The following is a 17,214-nucleotide window of genomic DNA, read 5'->3' as shown; positions in this document are numbered from 1 at the left end:
ATTAGGGCGTAATATGAGTTCATATTACAGGACATACATGTTTACCTTTCAAAGAATCTTTAGTTGAGCCACGTGACTAATAACTAAATTCAGGACTTTAATAAGGTATACACATCGATATCTGGGATATAGCGAATACCGAAAGCGTCAACCTTTACAAGCAGTCTGAAAATGTTAAAATCTTGAGGCTTTGAAATTGCTGTTTCAAACATCAAAAAACATCGTTTCAAAATTGAAAAGATGCTAAGTATTAAAAGTATTTTATTATTATCCTATCATCAATCTCAGTCACTACTGGTATGGCCTTTCACAATCACTTTGACAAATAAAGAACCTTTTAGCACTGAGCGTCAAGTGAAACTTGAACTAATTGCCTTGACAACCAGACCCATAGGTTATTCCCAGCTACAGGATAGTTTTTGACTAAACAATGCTTAACGTGCATCTGGAGTAACTGGCGAACTTTGTGATCACTCCATTGCACTTATCGATGCCATTTTGTATAGCAGAAAGAGGAGAATTCTTTCTCACTGTGACGATACGCTGCATGCACATGTAGAGCATGAGGAGGAGAGTGGTAATAGAAATTTCAACTTAAAAATATACCGTGAAAAACACCATTTTCTAAATTGGCAGTAGTCAAGATAAGTGTACATGTTTGTTCATGTTTCAAGTGTGCGCACGTGCGTAAGTACGTACATAGGGCTAATAAAACTACGCCCTTTACCACAAAGATAGGTGCCAGGACCGCATGAAACTTAAATTACATTCGTCGAGTACTAGTTTGGATACTTTACAATTACTATCTCACACAGTTTGCCACGTTCAATTCTAAATCATTCTTAGCTATTCAATTATTGATCACCCTTTTCACTGTTCAGTCTGGAGGTGTTTATGGCGCCTCACAACCTGTATCCATTTAGTCTTAGCTAATATTGGATACTTGCTTATCGTACTAGCAAATAAGCTTGCCCTTGGACGCAGGGAAGTGATATTATTTTAATACATTATATATGCGATTACTGAAGCAAACATTTACAATTGGATTCTGTACAGTTGGATTCTGTGCAACTACAAGTGGTTAAAGTTTGGGAGAGAAACTACTGAGCAAAACGTGAAGCCAGTCGCAACCATCACTTCAGCTTTGCTGTTCAAAAACGTTCATATCATTTCAAACTTTCTAGACGTTACCGTACTTGTTTTGTATTTATTTTTTATGATTGTCACAAAATTAGACAATTATCAAATGTTGTATTTCCTATGCTAAGAGTTCAACGATAGATAACCCAAGTCTGAGGGCATTGACAAAAGGAGGCGTAAGCTGATTATCTAAATGCCAGATGCCACCGTATAGGATTTAATGTACAGCTAAGTAGATAATAAAAATAGTAAAGGCCTGGAAAAATAACCGGAAAGGATTCTCTGTCTCTTGAAATTCTTAAAAACTTGTCGCGCACCAAAAGGTATCGAATCAAACATAGGTCAAGCTTACTAAAGCCAAAAGGCCTCCAAAATGGCGAGTTGATAATATAAAATTCACCCTAAATATAAAGTTTATATGTATTCAGATTGTCAAGAGGAGATGACAGCTTTCTTGGTTAAACAGAAAGATACAGGAAGTGTTTTTGAAGCTATAGCTAAGCGATCACACGACCAAATGGAGTTGAACCAAGACACTTCGTCCGTTTTCACATTTGGGGGACTGTTCTAAGACGGGATTATATGTAATAAGGCGAACGCAAAGTTTGAGACTATGATATTGATTACATAGAGCGAATGATAATCATACGGTACTTACCAGGCAAAAAAATAGTCCAATATTTGCAATAGTACGATGATTTGCCAATGCGATACGTTTCATGCAGTGTTTTAACTGTGGAAAAAAGTTGCATCGACGTATGCGTCGGTCGGTCGGCTTCTATTCTTTAATTCCTAATCAGTCTATGTTGCCTACACTATTATGTCCACTTCTAATGGCTAATTAGATGAAATATAATTATGATAACTCTGTTAAAAGAAATACATAATCAGGGTGATTTCGTTGTTTTATCTTCGAATATAAACTCGTTTAAGGTTTTATGTACTTTAGCACTTATCAGTAACACTTCAACTGACCTGCTAAAGATTTCTTTTTGAAATCAGGCGTCTACAAGTCTGTTCTTGCAACTATAAGCAAATTGTGGGCATTTATTGCGGGCTTCAATTAAATTCGCCAGCCAGATTAACGTCTTAAGTAAGATAAGCGCTAATCGTTCGGGGTTTGACGTCTTGAATACAATATCAATAAATAAATCAGTTTCATTATATTCTCTTAAGTGAGTCAACAGACCCAAATATTTGATAATTATTACGTTTTGATGAAATGTTTGTTCACGAAATCGCAAACATGATGATTATTTCTTGTGTACACTCATTCAACACTTTATTGCTTGCTGACTTTTCTTTTCTAAAGTAAGTAAGTAACAATTCTTTATTATGAATGAATGAAGCTTGTACTTAGAAAGCAAAACATGACGTAGGCTATCCATTTCATCTTGCACGTACTACGGCATAATAAATCAGCATTACAAATGGCTTAGAAATTTAAGTGCAAGCAAACTGGTACACGAAAAATTTTGATTTGTGGTTTTGTCAGCCGGAAAGCCTTTTTTGCCATTACGGTTGTAAAAAAAAAATATGTAGTTTAACTTAGAACCTGGCTTGTTTACAACATTGCTAACAAGCAATGGTGGAATAAAGTTTAAGAACTTCGATAAAAGATCCTGAGTTAATTATGTGCCAACCACTCACTTCTTTATTTGAATAACAATTCTCGTTGAAGGGGGGGGGGGGGGGGGGGCCCCCCCCCCTTTTTTTTTTTTTTTTCTCTTTTTTTTTTTTTCTTGCCCTTCCCTTTTTTTTCCCCCCTTTCTCTGCATCTTTTTTTTTTTTTTTAAACAAATTTTTTTTTTGTCTTTTTTTTTTTTTTTTTTTTTTTTTTTTTTTTTAGGTCGTTCCCAAAAATAAAATTTTTTTTTAACTTTCCTGGTTGTTTATTAAAAGGGAAAAAAAAATATTAAAAAAAAGAGGGGTCCCCATATTCGGTCAGGAGCAGGAGGGCCCTGAATTTACCCCATACTCCGTACATGCAATTTCAGCTTCCAGGAGCGGTTTTAGTTGAACCGTTCACTTCACGTTTCTTGGGAGCAGGAAAAAATAGATTAAAAGCAAAAAGTGAAATAAACCATGAATGTACTGCATCGACCTCCTCAATGTTTCATGATAAGAGCATCCCAACACACTTCCAATCGGGACTTATTCAATTTGTTCCTAGGGTGCATGCATGCAGTGATCACGGGGCCACAGTTATATTTTCTCGAGTACTGGCTAAGATCACTTTCCCGTCCATTATTTATTTTTATACAAAAGAATTTTGTTTATATTCATTTTAATAGAAAGAATTAGAAGAGGATTGTTAGACTCAGAAAAAACCGAAAAATTGATAAGTCACCGTACTCCTTTACGCTGAGAAAGCAACGATTTGTCTCTCTCGCGTGCCTAGCAGTAAAGAAAAATCCGCCATTTTTTTTTAAATGTGCGCAATGCAATACTAAGGAATCACCATAAACGCCAGCAAACGCACACGGAATCGTAAGCATAAGTAGGCGTAAACAGCCGTGTCGCAAATGCAAAAGCAACAATCTTCGGCAAATTTACCACTAGTTTTTAAATTTCATGACTGTCTGCTAAAATACACCCTCCCCCCATCCAATGTTGTAAAATTGTAGCAAAGGGCTCCCAAAAATAAACTACAACATTGGTAGGGGGAGGAGGTTGGAAAAGTGGGGTAAAAGTATGAAATTAGTCCAAATAACAATAAAATAGGGCCAACATTCATAACGTGTCAACAATTTTGTCAATGATTGAAGCCAAGAAATAGAAAAGTTCTGACTCATTTTCTTGGTTTTACCTGCGTTACGGTAGCACCCACGGTTTTACACAGAATAAGGGCTACGCCCAAAACGTCTGTGACCTTCACAAAATGACCTCTTTTGTTACTTATTGTGCTTTCTTTTGCGTTGAGGTGTGGAAATTACTTTCGCTTTTGAAGTATGCGTCCGGCGCGTGTGTACCAGCCCTTAATTATTTCTAAATAACACCATAAACTTTCATGGAAACTATTGATTGGTCACAATATATTAACGATGGCTTCTACTTCACATTTAAAATTAGTTTGTCAAGCACAAACAAAATCTAGTTTAACATTTTTTTTTTAGCAAAACCGCTCAGTCGTAGTTTGGATTACTACCGTTGCTGATAATTGTGCAACCTTAAGTATTCAAATTCTCTAGTTCCACTGGTAAGCTCTGTCTCGCGATGTCCCAACGAAAAATGAAAACTAGAGCAATAAATCTCACCCATTTTAAAATGTGTTCTTAAATATATTTCTTTAAAGAGTTCTTCGTCAGATATTAAAGTGATTTCAGTTAACCCGTAAAATAGTTATTACACTTTTAGATACTCTTAGACGCAAATTCCATTGTTTTCTTTTGTTTCCTTTCGACTATTACGCACAAACTGGTAGATATTGTTTTTTCTATTTCCTACACTGCAATCCAGTTCCTATTAACCCTATTCAGACCGGGCTTTTTTGGACCTTCTGGGACCGGGGGGGGGAGGGGGGCTTTAGAAGCCCCCCTTATGTTACTTCCAGAACATTAAAGCAATCACAATGAAACTTATAGGATGTATAGTATGTCCGAACCTCTATCGTTTGGTATACGTCACGTGGGATGATGACGTCACGTCACGTGACGATGTCAAAATAGCCGCTATCTTGGATCCGCCATCTTGGATTTCAAAAGTTTTCCAAAACGCCAGAAAACCACCCAAAATTACTGCAAAGAACTCAAAATCAATAGAACTGTGTTGAAAATCCGTAAAAGGTGAATTTATTTGCATTAAAGTTAATTTTCATTAATAGAAACAGGAAAATTTGGGAAAACATGCCTGTCAAAATTCCGTTGTCATGGTGATGTCAAGTTCCTGAAAAAAAAAATATCCTACCGAATTATTTCCAGATAAGTTTTAGATAAACTCGCAAAGTTTGGCAGCATTTGGTTGAATCTTAAAAAAGTTATAAGCGTTCAAAGTCAGCGCGGTTATCAAAAGCCCCCCCCCCTCTCCCCAGAATAGGGTTAAGAGCGTTCCCCGTTCTGACAGTTCTTCATCGTTGCTGTTAAGGTAAATCGATCCATGAGTGAAGTACGTCCATGTGTTTTTACATGTGAAAAATACCTTGAAACTAAATTTATCACTCAAAATTTTAAACAATTTATTTTTATCAGAGACGGAAATTGTGGCATTTTGCTGGTAAGTGCATGGACATGTTTGTGATGGGTAAACATGCAGCATCTCACTGTATCGGATGTATGCTACTGTATATGGTTGTAACTGATGATCATACGTATGACCGTACGGTAAGAAATTAAAGGATCGTAGATACATTCTCGTTGCAATTGTGGACTTACTAAATGTTTAATTTATTTGCTTGTTTGTTTTTCTTTTTTTATAATCTATAGCCAGGAAAGGCGTTCCAAGTAAATGAATTTTATCAGACCGGCACTGGAGTTATGCAATGCTCGAATGTTAAGTAAAAGACCTAACTCGTCATTCGTCAAGGAAATATGTTTTGGAATGTCGACTGGATAACAATATCACTTTCGGCCCATCGGATTTCTGATAATTTTCATATGAGCAGTTACACTGATAGAATTAACAACATATCTCAGCATGGAACCTTAATTTACCAGCTGAAATGAATCAAAAGGTCTGTTAGGCAACTGAAAATTCACAATTTTTTGCAAATTCGTAGTTTTATCTGCAGTGGTTTAAAACGCTTCGCGGTGTATGATTTTAAAACACATTAAAAAATTAGCTGGGCAGCTGTTTGACAATATATTTCACATAGCGATGAATAGATAACCGAAGACACAACTTGGCAGCTAAAAATGTAAATACGACATAATAAAGAGATCATAAGCAAGTGCGGTGTGGGGATAAAGTGATTTCATAGTGTTTTTCACGACCTTTCGTCGATCCCGTGTGCCTTGTAACATTGAACAAAAGCTACCGAGTGCTAGAGGAAAAGCCGAAAGCCGATTTCTTTTAGTAAGGTATTTATTACAAACTACATTTTCTAAACCGTTTTCAGCCTATGCACTATACGGTCACTATACGAGGTTTTACGTCTTAAAGTAAATCTCCGCAGGGAGTTCAGTATTATTGTAAGAATAAATGCATTATGCCTAATTAGAAATTGTGGGAGAGGAGTAAACAAGATAGTCCTAGCTCATGCAGTAAAACAGTGTTACGACGATTCAACTCCAAACGGGTAGACCTGATTTATGGCCGTATAGTTTGCATTAATGTCGAGAAGCATCCTAATAGCCTCCGAGTGCGTAACTTCTGACATCGGTAAGTAATAATTTTATGGTGGTAATGTTTAGCTCGAGAAAGTAATTTTGTGTTGACAAATATTTTAACTATTGAAAGTGGTCCACATTTTGGTGAGGGAAACAACGAGTTGGTTCTTTCATATATGTGTAAGAAAATGGTAGATGTATGTTGAAGGTTTGGCCTAAAGAAAGAAACAAATTCGAAAATAAGCGAAAACAAACAGCGTGAATGAGGAAAACCTTAGTTATTTTCCATGCATAACAGCACGCAGGTTGACGTCAAGGTAATTACCGATAGGCTATCCATTTTCACCGCTTGTTTCAATTAACAGGCAAACGTTCCCGATCTTGCCACCAGCACCGCAAATGGGTATATTATTCAATATGTCTTACTTTATGTAATTAACCGGGTTAATCTATGCAATATGGATGCAAGTAACAGTTGACCGCCAAGGATAGAAAGTAATTTGGTAGCGATCAACAGTCAGAATCAAGGGTTTAAGGACTTTAAGCGACTGCGTGTCAAGTGTACTATGATCATTTTGATATTTACTTCACTCATCTTAACAAGTGGTGTCGAGTCCGTTTGCGGACAATGGTTTTGTAATCAGTGCAACGGCGTGTCGTACAAAGAGCACAAATTACGGCTAATCATTCATTTAAACCGCCGACCCTTGTTGAAAGCTTTTTGGAGACCCAGTGTCTCCATAACATGATGGGCTCATTGATGATGAATATCAGAAAAGTAACTACAAGCACACGCTAGCCGTGATTTACTAAATTGTTTGTAAATGTCAGACCAACTGCTTTCTTTTCAATTCTTGAAAGTGTCTTCTACGTTAAGTTAAATTATAAAAGAGTTTGCCGTATTGCTTTGACTTGTTAAAGTTGTTTATGGAATACAAGAATTTTAGATCAATATGGAACACACTTGAAAATGTTTACTTTGTTGAATGTATAACTTTATCAAGTATCAAACATTCTTAATGGTTAAGGTAAGATCACGAAGCTCCCATAACACTTACCGATCGCCTTCTTAGGGGAATATATTTTGTCGGCGTACAACATAATCCTTTTTTAATACAGGAAAATATCTTATTAAATCTCTGCTATTTTTAGTTTTTGCCGGTCGTCTTTTAATCTAAATTTCAGTCGTATTTAATTTAAATTTCAAATTTTTAATCAGCAATCAAGTTAAAATATGTTGATCATATTTCAAAGGGTTGAGGCAAATGCCCGTTTGGGTTTTCAGTACGTCAATGGCCTCGCCACAAAATAAATCACAACAAAAATATCTCTTCAACTTTCTGTTGATTTATATTAAATGTATCGTGTTTTTCTCGAGAGTGGACAAAAGGGGGCGAACGCAGTTCATTTTGAGAAACATCATGTAAGTAGAATTCATAACAAGCCACTCAAAACATCAGCTATGTTTTCCATAAAACGCAAGTCTAGTTTGAATTCTAAATTTCTGATAGTTCTTTTAGAACTCCAAAAATCTTTCATAGTTCTATTCCTTATTGTCTAGCGGTGGATCCAGTCTTCGTTGAGCTCATAATTGGTTTAAAGCAAAAAAGAGTAAAATCTTATCATTGAAAGAGCTTTAATATCTCGCCTCACAGTTATTTCACTGAAAGTGAATTGATTAGACTAGTCTTGCACAACGATATTTTTGTCGTACGTAGAACCGGGAAGGTTCTAAAGCTGAAAATTCACGCTTAGACCCAGCGCATCCTGACTTGCCCGTAAAATTTTCAGAGCTAAATCGTTTCCCAACTATATCTTTGATTATCAGTTTAAGAAGCCGAATATTTCAAAAATGTTTTTTTTTTTATATGGACTGAGGTAAGATTTTTTGTCGAATTTTTCTCCCATCCCAACTATATATTTATCTTGAAGCAAAAGAGGTAAATTATGAGCATGTGCTAGTCGTAACTTGTTGGGTAATTTTTAAATGTTTTAAAAAAAGTTCAAAATAAACTAAAACATGATATATCACTTCTCAAAAGTTCAAAGGTAGTTTATTTTGAACTTTTTTCAAAACATTTAAAACATTCAAAACATTAGTGCTTGTTAAAACAAGCAAAATTCGACGTCACCGAGGGTACGACAGTGAAAACTGTAAAGTCGATGTAAATTAGCGCATTCCTAGGTCGGCTTATCTAGTCGTATACATACACATTGATAAGGTAAAAGTATAGTGAACTTTGCTCAGCTTCTCTTGGTAGTCACGTTTTTCTCTTGGTCGTTCTTCAGTATGTTCACAAAAGCCAGTTTCCGTCAGTACACGCATCAGTCTGAGTTTTGTTTGATGTTAACACTACGAAATCGATAATAGTTTAGTTAAATCCGGAAAACGAGCGTATTTACTACATTCATTTATTTCTTTACTGTTTATATGGACACAGACCGTTCCTCAGTACACTAGTGCGATGTACATCTTAGTATACGGACAACGAAACATCTATAAATAATCAAGTTTGGGTGGCCTACTATGCTGAATACTCGCTTGGCGTTAATTATTTTAAAATCAGTTCCTTTACATAGCTTATGATTTGTTCCGTTTATAAAACTTTTAAAGTTGTTTAGCACTTGCTAAGTTCCTCAAGGATACATCCGGCTTTTACTATAGTAAAGCACTTGTCATGTATTCCCTTCCGTCGTCCGCCTTATAATGACACAGAAATTTATTGGCCTTAATTAAAAATATTTTTGGCTCATAGTTATCCACTGAAGGTTCATTTTGGCGTTTTCTTCTATCAAACCACTCGCTAACATTTTTCTTTTAACTGAATTTTGAGAGAAACAAGCGAAAAAAGTCACGATTTCGGAAAGTGAAGTAAAAGGTTGACTCAGATGAAGCAATTTTATTCAAAATGTTAAACGGTTGAAACAGAAATGCCACCCTTAAATTTATCCCGCATATCACCCACGCAGCACCTTTAATAGGACACTTGCTTTCTAAATTTAGAGTTCTAAGTTCTTCTAGAATATAACTTCAAAAATATCATAGTGTACTTTATCCAGCTGCCCAGTAAATCTCGCTGAGGTTTCTTACCTTTAGGAACTTACAATAGGCAATTAAAACGCGTTTTTGACGTTATTATCGTCAGTTAAACAATCTAACGCAGATAAAGAAAAACGATTTTTTGCATATCACAGGATTACCAAGTCAGCAAACGATGAGGTTATACAAGTTTTACTCTTAAAGGTTTCTCAAAATAAACTGAGCTCTGTGGTAAATCATTTTTCATCAGTCGTTTTTATATTACATTTATATTCCTGGCGCCAGCTACGATTAGCTTTATGACAACTTAAGTTTATTTGGTGAACTAAAAGTGTATAGCCAAATATTTTATTATTTTTTAAGTTGATTGGTACATTCAGAAATCTATTTATATATATATTTTTGCTTTTAATATAGGCAAAGATACTAATACATAAAAAATATAATTTTACTCTGGATTATCGTTATGCTGTTTTAAGGATTTTTTGCCACACTCGCATCCGTTTTAGCATTTTTGCTTTGAAACATTGTGTAAACATTTCCTTTTTAAATTCGTTGTGTTCACTTTGCGGCATGTTAGTAGTTTAACTAATGCATAAATTCATGCGGTCAAAGGCCAGAGTCCACACCATACTAAGATGTTCAAGAACCAAAACACTGACAGTTTGTTCCGAAAAAAAAAATGTGTAAAATACTGAGATTATTTGCCATTATTTACTGCAGAAAAAAAAAGAACGAAATAGTTTAACTTGGTCATTATTAGCTAGATGTGAACACGTAAGAAAAACCCTTGGCTGAAACAACTTAACTTTAACAAATTCGTGATACCAAGGCATACCTTAAGTGTTTACTTTGTGATTTTGAATTATTGATACAAAAGGCGAAACTTCAGTTAACATGCCAATAACAAGGAATATTCAGTCTACTGAAGTGAACTGTGTTTTGTTACAGGTTTGCTTCCAAACCAAGCGATTTTTATTTCATGTTAAAGAAAATGACATTTCGACTATGTTCATTTTGTGCCGGCAGTGGACATCAATTAACAAAGGAAGCGCTTCCACTTCAGTGCACGATCGGGAAAGCAGTATTTGCGTCATAAATGAAGATTAGGGTGTGCTTAATAACAGGCGACGCATAAACTGTGTTTCTGTTAGCAGCTATGTTAATAGCAAAAAAAATAATTTCAAACTTGTATTTGTATTCAGAAATACAGATTGAAATATTTTATTTTCTTAGAAAAATAAAACTGTGAATGATTTCCCTCACTCATTTTTCCAGCAACGAACGGCAGGCACTGATTCCGATCATTTTACCGCTTTTTGTATATATACAAAAGGCTTGTGTAGTTTTAGTGTCGCCTATTTAGGTACAATTGCAGTACACCTGTAAAAAAACACTGATGGACTTTTTCTCAGTAACAATTCTTGGAACTAACGGTAGTCTTACAGAAATCGAGACACATTATTGGGTCGCCAACTTCATAATCAATGTACTAGTGCCTTTTCTAAAGAAATGTTAGAAAATTTTGCCCCAAGATAAGGATCGACGTTTGCAAAATATCATTACTGTACTTCCTCACTCCATGCCTAATGGATCAAATTAAAGTGAACTGTATTAGATTTCCAAGATAAAGACCCTCTTTAGAGCATTGCAACGTTTTCAGTATATCAATTAGAGTCCACTTAGCTTTTAATTGTTCTGGTGGATAAAAGCTTTCTTTAATCATCTTAAATTAAGATTTTCCTCTTTTACAGTTTTCATTATGCGAAGCAATAATAAAATGCACTAACGTTATGATGTTTTTGGTGTATTTCGTCAGTGAGATTGATTTAACAATTGCATAATTTGCATGACTGCCTTAATTTCGTGCAAGATCTCATTTCTCAGTTATTTTCTAGAAATGCGCTTTGTTAACCAAAGCATCGTTAACTTAATTATGTTTTTCAGAAAGAAGAAAAACAGCCTGAGGAGTTGTAAAACTATTACAAAAATAGATCACGTCTTGAAAGAAAATGACTTCAGTTTCTTCTAGGAACGATTAAACTAAAGTATTCTGCCCCTGTGCTTTCGTCCCTCAAATTTGGTACAGTTTATTAAAAATAATTAATTTCGCTTTTGCTTCATAAAGAGTGTAAACTTTCCCACGTTACTTAATTAATCTCAGTAAACGAACAATCTACCATAGGCTAGTATGAAGTAGCGATAATTGCTGCACCATTCAAATCGGTATCTTGCATGTCTCAAGTGGCAGTTATATTATTTCATTTTTGGCAAAATTTATTAAAGCCGCAACATAACCTATTGTAGACAGTAACAGCTGATACAATCCGCCCTTGATGATTACTTCTCAGATTTTACGTTTATTGTCCAAAAACACTTATGTTTTCTCATTACATTAACAGCTAAGTGCTTACTGTCACACGTATCAAGATTGCCTTTATCACGTCCACGCCGGCTATATAAATCCAATCAGTTTCGCCTGATGCTGTGGTCATTTGAACGAGAACAAGCAGTCTAAAAAGGAAGCAAGCGGAGCAAACATGTCGGACAACTACACAGGTGAGAAGAGGTGTTATCTATGTCAGTATAGATTCCCACTGGTTCCTTTAATCGATTAAGAGATACATAAAGCTTTCTTGTGATAGGTGTCCCATATCTTTTTCATTTGTTCAGCCGATAATAGACATTTCAGAATCATAGAAGCTTAAAATTGATTTTGTTAAGAATATGTTTTTGTGTCGGCGACCGAAATAATTTTTTTTATGGCTGAAAAAAAGAAGGTTTCCCTATCGTTATCTAACTGTACGTTTTGCAACGTCGAATAACCGAACAAAGCCGAAACTGAAATATTTTCTATTTTAAAATACCTTGTTATAAAGAAAAGCAAAAACATCACAAAAAAGTCCAAAATATGTTTACGCAAATCGCAATTAAAATTTGGAGACTTGGCGGCACCTCTTGTTTAAAATGATAGCAAACCGGTTGGTAAAAAGCATGTTTTTTTGGAAAAAAATTTCTACATTTCTTGTAGTAGATTTATTCAGTGTATTCGCAATAATATTTCCAAATTCCAATTACGCGTTAGAAGGCTTGGTCGTTATTTTATTAGAATCTAATACAAAACTCAACAAAACTGGTTAAAATTGATTCCCAAGAATCCTTATTGAAGACTAATATTTTGATGTGAACTTTGAGCCGGAATCTAAAAGGCAAAAGCGCGCTTCAGTGCAAATCAAGAAATCAACCATTGAATATCTTATTCAAAATGTAGCCGACAGATACCTATAATTGAACAGTCTCCCAAGAGCAACGTCTGGAATTAGAAAAGCCACTTCCTTGATATTAAGAAAGCTAAAAGCGGGATCCACTTACTCTTTTCTTCTGTTTCAATGAGTTGGTAATAGATAGCTGATTAACCGTAATGGGATTTGATTGAACTAAAGGCGAACTTTTTCATTCATTTATTTTTCTTTTCGGCTTTATCAGCTTTTGAAAAGCGCGATTAGTAGCCTTGTAGCAAAACATGTTGTCAAGGTTTTTTCTTTAAAAAAAATTCCAAGAAAAACATTCGATTCCTATCTTAGATAATTTTAGATGAAAGAAAATCATGAATCAATTTTTGGTATGTGATTTTTGTGATCAAACAAAACCCTTCAGTTACACAAAATAAATAACTTAATGAACGCAAAAATAACGCAATAAAGATCGATGTTCTAGGATCTGCTACCTAAGGACACGGTCAAGTTAAAAAAAAAGAACGATTAATATGATATCGAGAAAGTACGAAATTAAAGACTTTAAAGGACGATCAACAGATAAAATGCACGGTGTGCAGGAAAGAAAATTTAAATTTCCCAGAGATGGTATACACTGTTGATACTGTTGAACGTGCGTTTGTTTACATTTAATAGAAAAATGATAATATTAACTACATTTAAACCCTAGATAAATGGTTGCAGAAATTCACACACTTCAGTCACCTAACGTTGATCTTGCTTGCACACTTTGTAGTTTTGCACATACTTCATTACTAAAAAAATCACTTTATATTGCTACAGTCACTTATAGGGTTAGGATTAGAGGCTCGGTTAACTACTAATGCCCGCACACTTTGTATTGATATATACAATACCTTATCTTTGTAGAAACAAAAATAAACGGGTCTGGTGAGTCAAGCGTTTGCACCATTCAACCAGCCACGCCCTCAACCCAAGTTGGTTTGACCATTGCTTATTTCATCGTGTTCTTTGTGGCGCTGGTAGGAAATGCTCTAATAATTTTTGTGGTCAATCGCCACCCAAAACTGAAGACAACCTTCAACATGCTTATCGTCAACATGGCAGCTTCTGACATCCTTGACGTCCTGACCGCCATCCCTTTGTCCATTGCCTACCTGTATCAAAGCGTGAAGTGGTTTTCAGGGTGGTTTGGTGTCTTTCTTTGCAAGGTCCTGCCGTTTCTTGCTTTACTTTCTATTGGTACGTCTGTCCTGACATTAACGGTCATGACCTTTGACCGCTATCGCGCGATTGTGCACACCATGAGGAGGGCTGTGTCTCCCAGGATCACATTTTTAGCGATCGCTTCAACATGGATAATTTCAGGCCTGATCTTTGCAACCGAGCTCTACAAGTACAAACTTTTCAACGTATCGGGCCAAGTCATATGCGCACCAAGATGGGTCGAAGATCTTCAAGAGTCGCACAAAGTGACAATGTACGAGATGATAGTCCGGTTTGTCCTGTTATACCTGATTCCTCTTCTCACCATGGCCGTTCTTTATTCCAGGATTGTGCTGCATCTGTGGAAACGAAAGGCTCCTGGAGAGCATATTGATAAAACCCATCAGCGCATCGAAAGGCAGAAGCGCAAAGTTGTCACCATGCTGGTCACCATAGTAACTATTTTCGCCATTTGTTGGCTACCAGCACACGTCAATCACTTTCTTGTGACGTTCAACTTTGATGTGTTCAGCTGTCTGCCGACATCGTTGGTCCTAACACTTTATTTTTTGACGCACGCCAATACTGCTATCAACCCATGCCTTTATCTTATCTTCAATGAGAGTTTCCGTGAAGGATTCAAACACCAGATATACCACAGGCTAAGCGGGCGTCTTTTTAACGGAAGTGATCGTTTATCTTCCACTAGAGCGGAGGCTATAAGCGCAAGTGCCACTGCCTCCCGCATTTCACTGCTGCCGGGAAGCAAGCAGGGAAGCAAAAGAGAGGATCGATGCCTTGATACCCAACTTTGATTGAACTTATTCATAAGAATGAAAATAAGGATCGCTCGGGCTATTGGTTAAATTTAAATTTTTTCCTCTACTTTTATCCGAATTAATTATATCTTACACTTGATATTTCTTTCTCGGACTACATGGGATCCACACATTTCTTTCTTTCTACATGGGGTCCACATTTTGAATTATTTCAGAGGCCTAATCCATGCACTGATTGCATCCGTAAACCCCAAATCGCTTTATTTAAGAACATATCTAGTAATTATTCTAATAAATTTCAGTGGTCCGAAGTGCAATTTTAAAGGTTTTTATTAATTGGGTTAACCGTTAGCCGTAAAACAGCCAAAAAAATTAACTGCTAGGCGTAAAAGTTTGAACATTTTAACCGTTTGCCGTGAATTTTGTTAACCGCGAAAAAACGATCAGTAATTATTAATAAAACAGAATTGATCACTTCGTCGTCCCAGAATGGCGTTAAACCTAAAATATGTTTTTCATTAACGGAAATAAATTTTTAACTTTCTAAAACAAAGGAAATTAATATTTAACTTCTGTTAACCGTACTGGAAGTAAATTAACTGTTAGTCGTAGAAAAGCCAAAATTTTTACCGTTTATCATAAAAGCCACCACCCCATTGAAACCTTAATTTTACGATACGATTTTAGTAGCCCTACAATGAAACATATGCAGTAACTAGCTAACGTCTCATGTGAGAAAATATTCTAACGCAAGAACAAAATGTACCGTCCTATCAGGGTTGTAAGGCGACTAGTTATTGGCACGGGAAGTGAGGGTGGATCATGTTAAGTGGCCGCTTACCGGAGGTTGAAAACAATAGAAAATACAAAACCCCAAAAAGTAGTCGCCTACGGGAGTTGGTGGCAAAGGGAAGTCCAACTCCATGTTCAGTATTAGCAATTAGTGTTAAGAAGAACATAAAAAATAAGTTGCAATACAGTTTGTAAAAACAAATTTAAAAAAGGAGTTAAAGCTTGGTTTCTTTTGGGAGCGAGATTCATTTTTGATTATTAATTATCTATCTTTTATTTTGCATAACTGATTTATTTATGTTAAACAGTTTTTGAAGTGGAATATTTAATATAGACTGATCAGGAAGATTGCAGTCTTATGCTCCACTAATAGGAGCGAAGAGGATGAGTAAGTGAGTAAGTGATCAGGAAGATACGATTGCTACTATCTACATAAACAAAAAGTTTAATAGCAACCTAGCAGCGTGATCGATAACCCACGATAACCGTAGCATGTATCATATTTAATACAAGAACGTTGCAGTTAGCAAACAGAACACTTGAATAATATCGTGTTTCGCGATTGCTCTACGCAAAGTAACTTTAGTGTGACGTTGTTAGACTTAAAAGTGATATGAATCTGAACATTACTTGAGAGTGAATATCTTTGAAAATGGTTTACAAGAGAACAACGTGTAAATACAGTAGAACCCCGGTAACTCGAACTCTGAAAAGAAACGAAATATTGTTCGAGTTAGCGGGGTTTCGAGTTATCGTGGAGGATTTAATATTTAATTTGCCAATTTAATAATTGATAGTTTACTGATTTTACAGCACTTCAGTATACAGTACAGTGCAAATTAAACTTATCTCGTCAGAAACTCTAACACGATCATAAATTCTTAGGATAAGAGTGGAAAAAGGCTGTCAAATACGTGATCTGTTTTGTTGCTCTAATAAATGGGCAACCGTGGTGAGTTGCAAAAACCGGGATTCGAGTTATCGGGGTAAATTTGACCAAATTTTGATCAAGGTAAAGGAAATTTAGTTCGAGTTAGCGGGGTTTTCGAGTTATCCGAGTTCGAGTTACTGGGGTTCTACTGTAAAAGCAAATGAGGTACTCTCAAAAAGCTCTCATCTTACCCTATAATGATCGATATATATTGTTTTTAATCTATTTCGAGAACGAATTATCTTATTTCATGACAATATCCGCCAGTTGGTATGTTCCTTCTTTTTTCTCGTCACCTGACTGCTTAAAAGAGCAGGGACGGCGGAGCTAGGGGAGCTGGGGGGGGGGGGGCTTAAGCCCCCCTTTTTACCGAAAAAATAAAAACTTATTAAGCGAAGGGCCTCTTAAGCCCCCCCCCCCCCCCCACTTAAAGTCACTAGTCAGCCCCCACCTGGAAAACTGCTCTGCCGTCCCTGAAGAGTACCGTAAAAGTCCGGTTATAAGCTTCTCCGCTTAAAAGACCCCCTCGGTTATAGGCCCATCTACCTGGAAACAAAAAAGGTTTATCCCGTTATAATATAACCCCCTCGGATATGAGCCCCCATCTGCTGGATGACAGTACTGAAGAGGGCTAAATATTGGCTCGTTACGAAACGTCTTTTTATTCCGCTTATAGCCCCCCCCCCTCCTTCCCCCCGGATATAAGCACCGCCGTTTATACGCTAACCCATAATCCCTTACAAATTGAATAAGCCCAGGGATTATAACTGGAATTTTGCGGTAATGATATTGTAAGGAGAAATCAGAAGATGAATGGTCTTAAATA

At 36.2% G+C, this 17,214-nt stretch overlaps 2 protein-coding genes across 5 annotated transcripts in view; one reads left to right on the top strand and one right to left on the bottom strand.

The window, feature by feature from the left end:
• The window catches only part of LOC144643815 (substance-P receptor-like), an 81,531-nt gene extending 65,334 nt beyond the window's left edge, over nucleotides 1–16,197 (top strand). For both annotated transcript variants that reach the window (XM_078503180.1, XM_078503181.1), the window contains 2 exons: nucleotides 11,847–12,003; nucleotides 13,590–16,197. In XM_078503180.1, coding sequence (XP_078359306.1) covers nucleotides 11,985–12,003; nucleotides 13,590–14,701 — 1,131 coding nt within the window. In that variant the 5' untranslated portion in view covers nucleotides 11,847–11,984 and the 3' untranslated portion in view covers nucleotides 14,702–16,197. The remainder of the gene's footprint in view (nucleotides 1–11,846; nucleotides 12,004–13,589) is intronic.
• Nucleotides 1–17,214, bottom strand: part of LOC144643814 (RYamide receptor-like) — a 39,129-nt gene that overhangs the window by 19,610 nt on the left and 2,305 nt on the right. The window contains exon 1 of one of the 3 annotated variants that reach the window (XM_078503176.1): nucleotides 1,799–1,897. The exons of the other annotated variants lie outside the window; for them this stretch is intronic. The gene's annotated coding sequence lies outside the window, so the exon portion shown is untranslated. Of the gene's footprint in view, nucleotides 1–1,798; nucleotides 1,898–17,214 lie in introns of those variants that run through there. 3 annotated transcript variants of the gene reach the window in all.

The sequence above is a fragment of the Oculina patagonica genome, chromosome 2, assembly GCF_052425735.1.
Source record: "Oculina patagonica isolate OP01 chromosome 2, crgOcupat, whole genome shotgun sequence".
Taxonomy (NCBI): domain Eukaryota; kingdom Metazoa; phylum Cnidaria; class Anthozoa; order Scleractinia; family Oculinidae; genus Oculina; species Oculina patagonica.
This window is presented reverse-complemented; position numbering and strand designations above follow the sequence as displayed.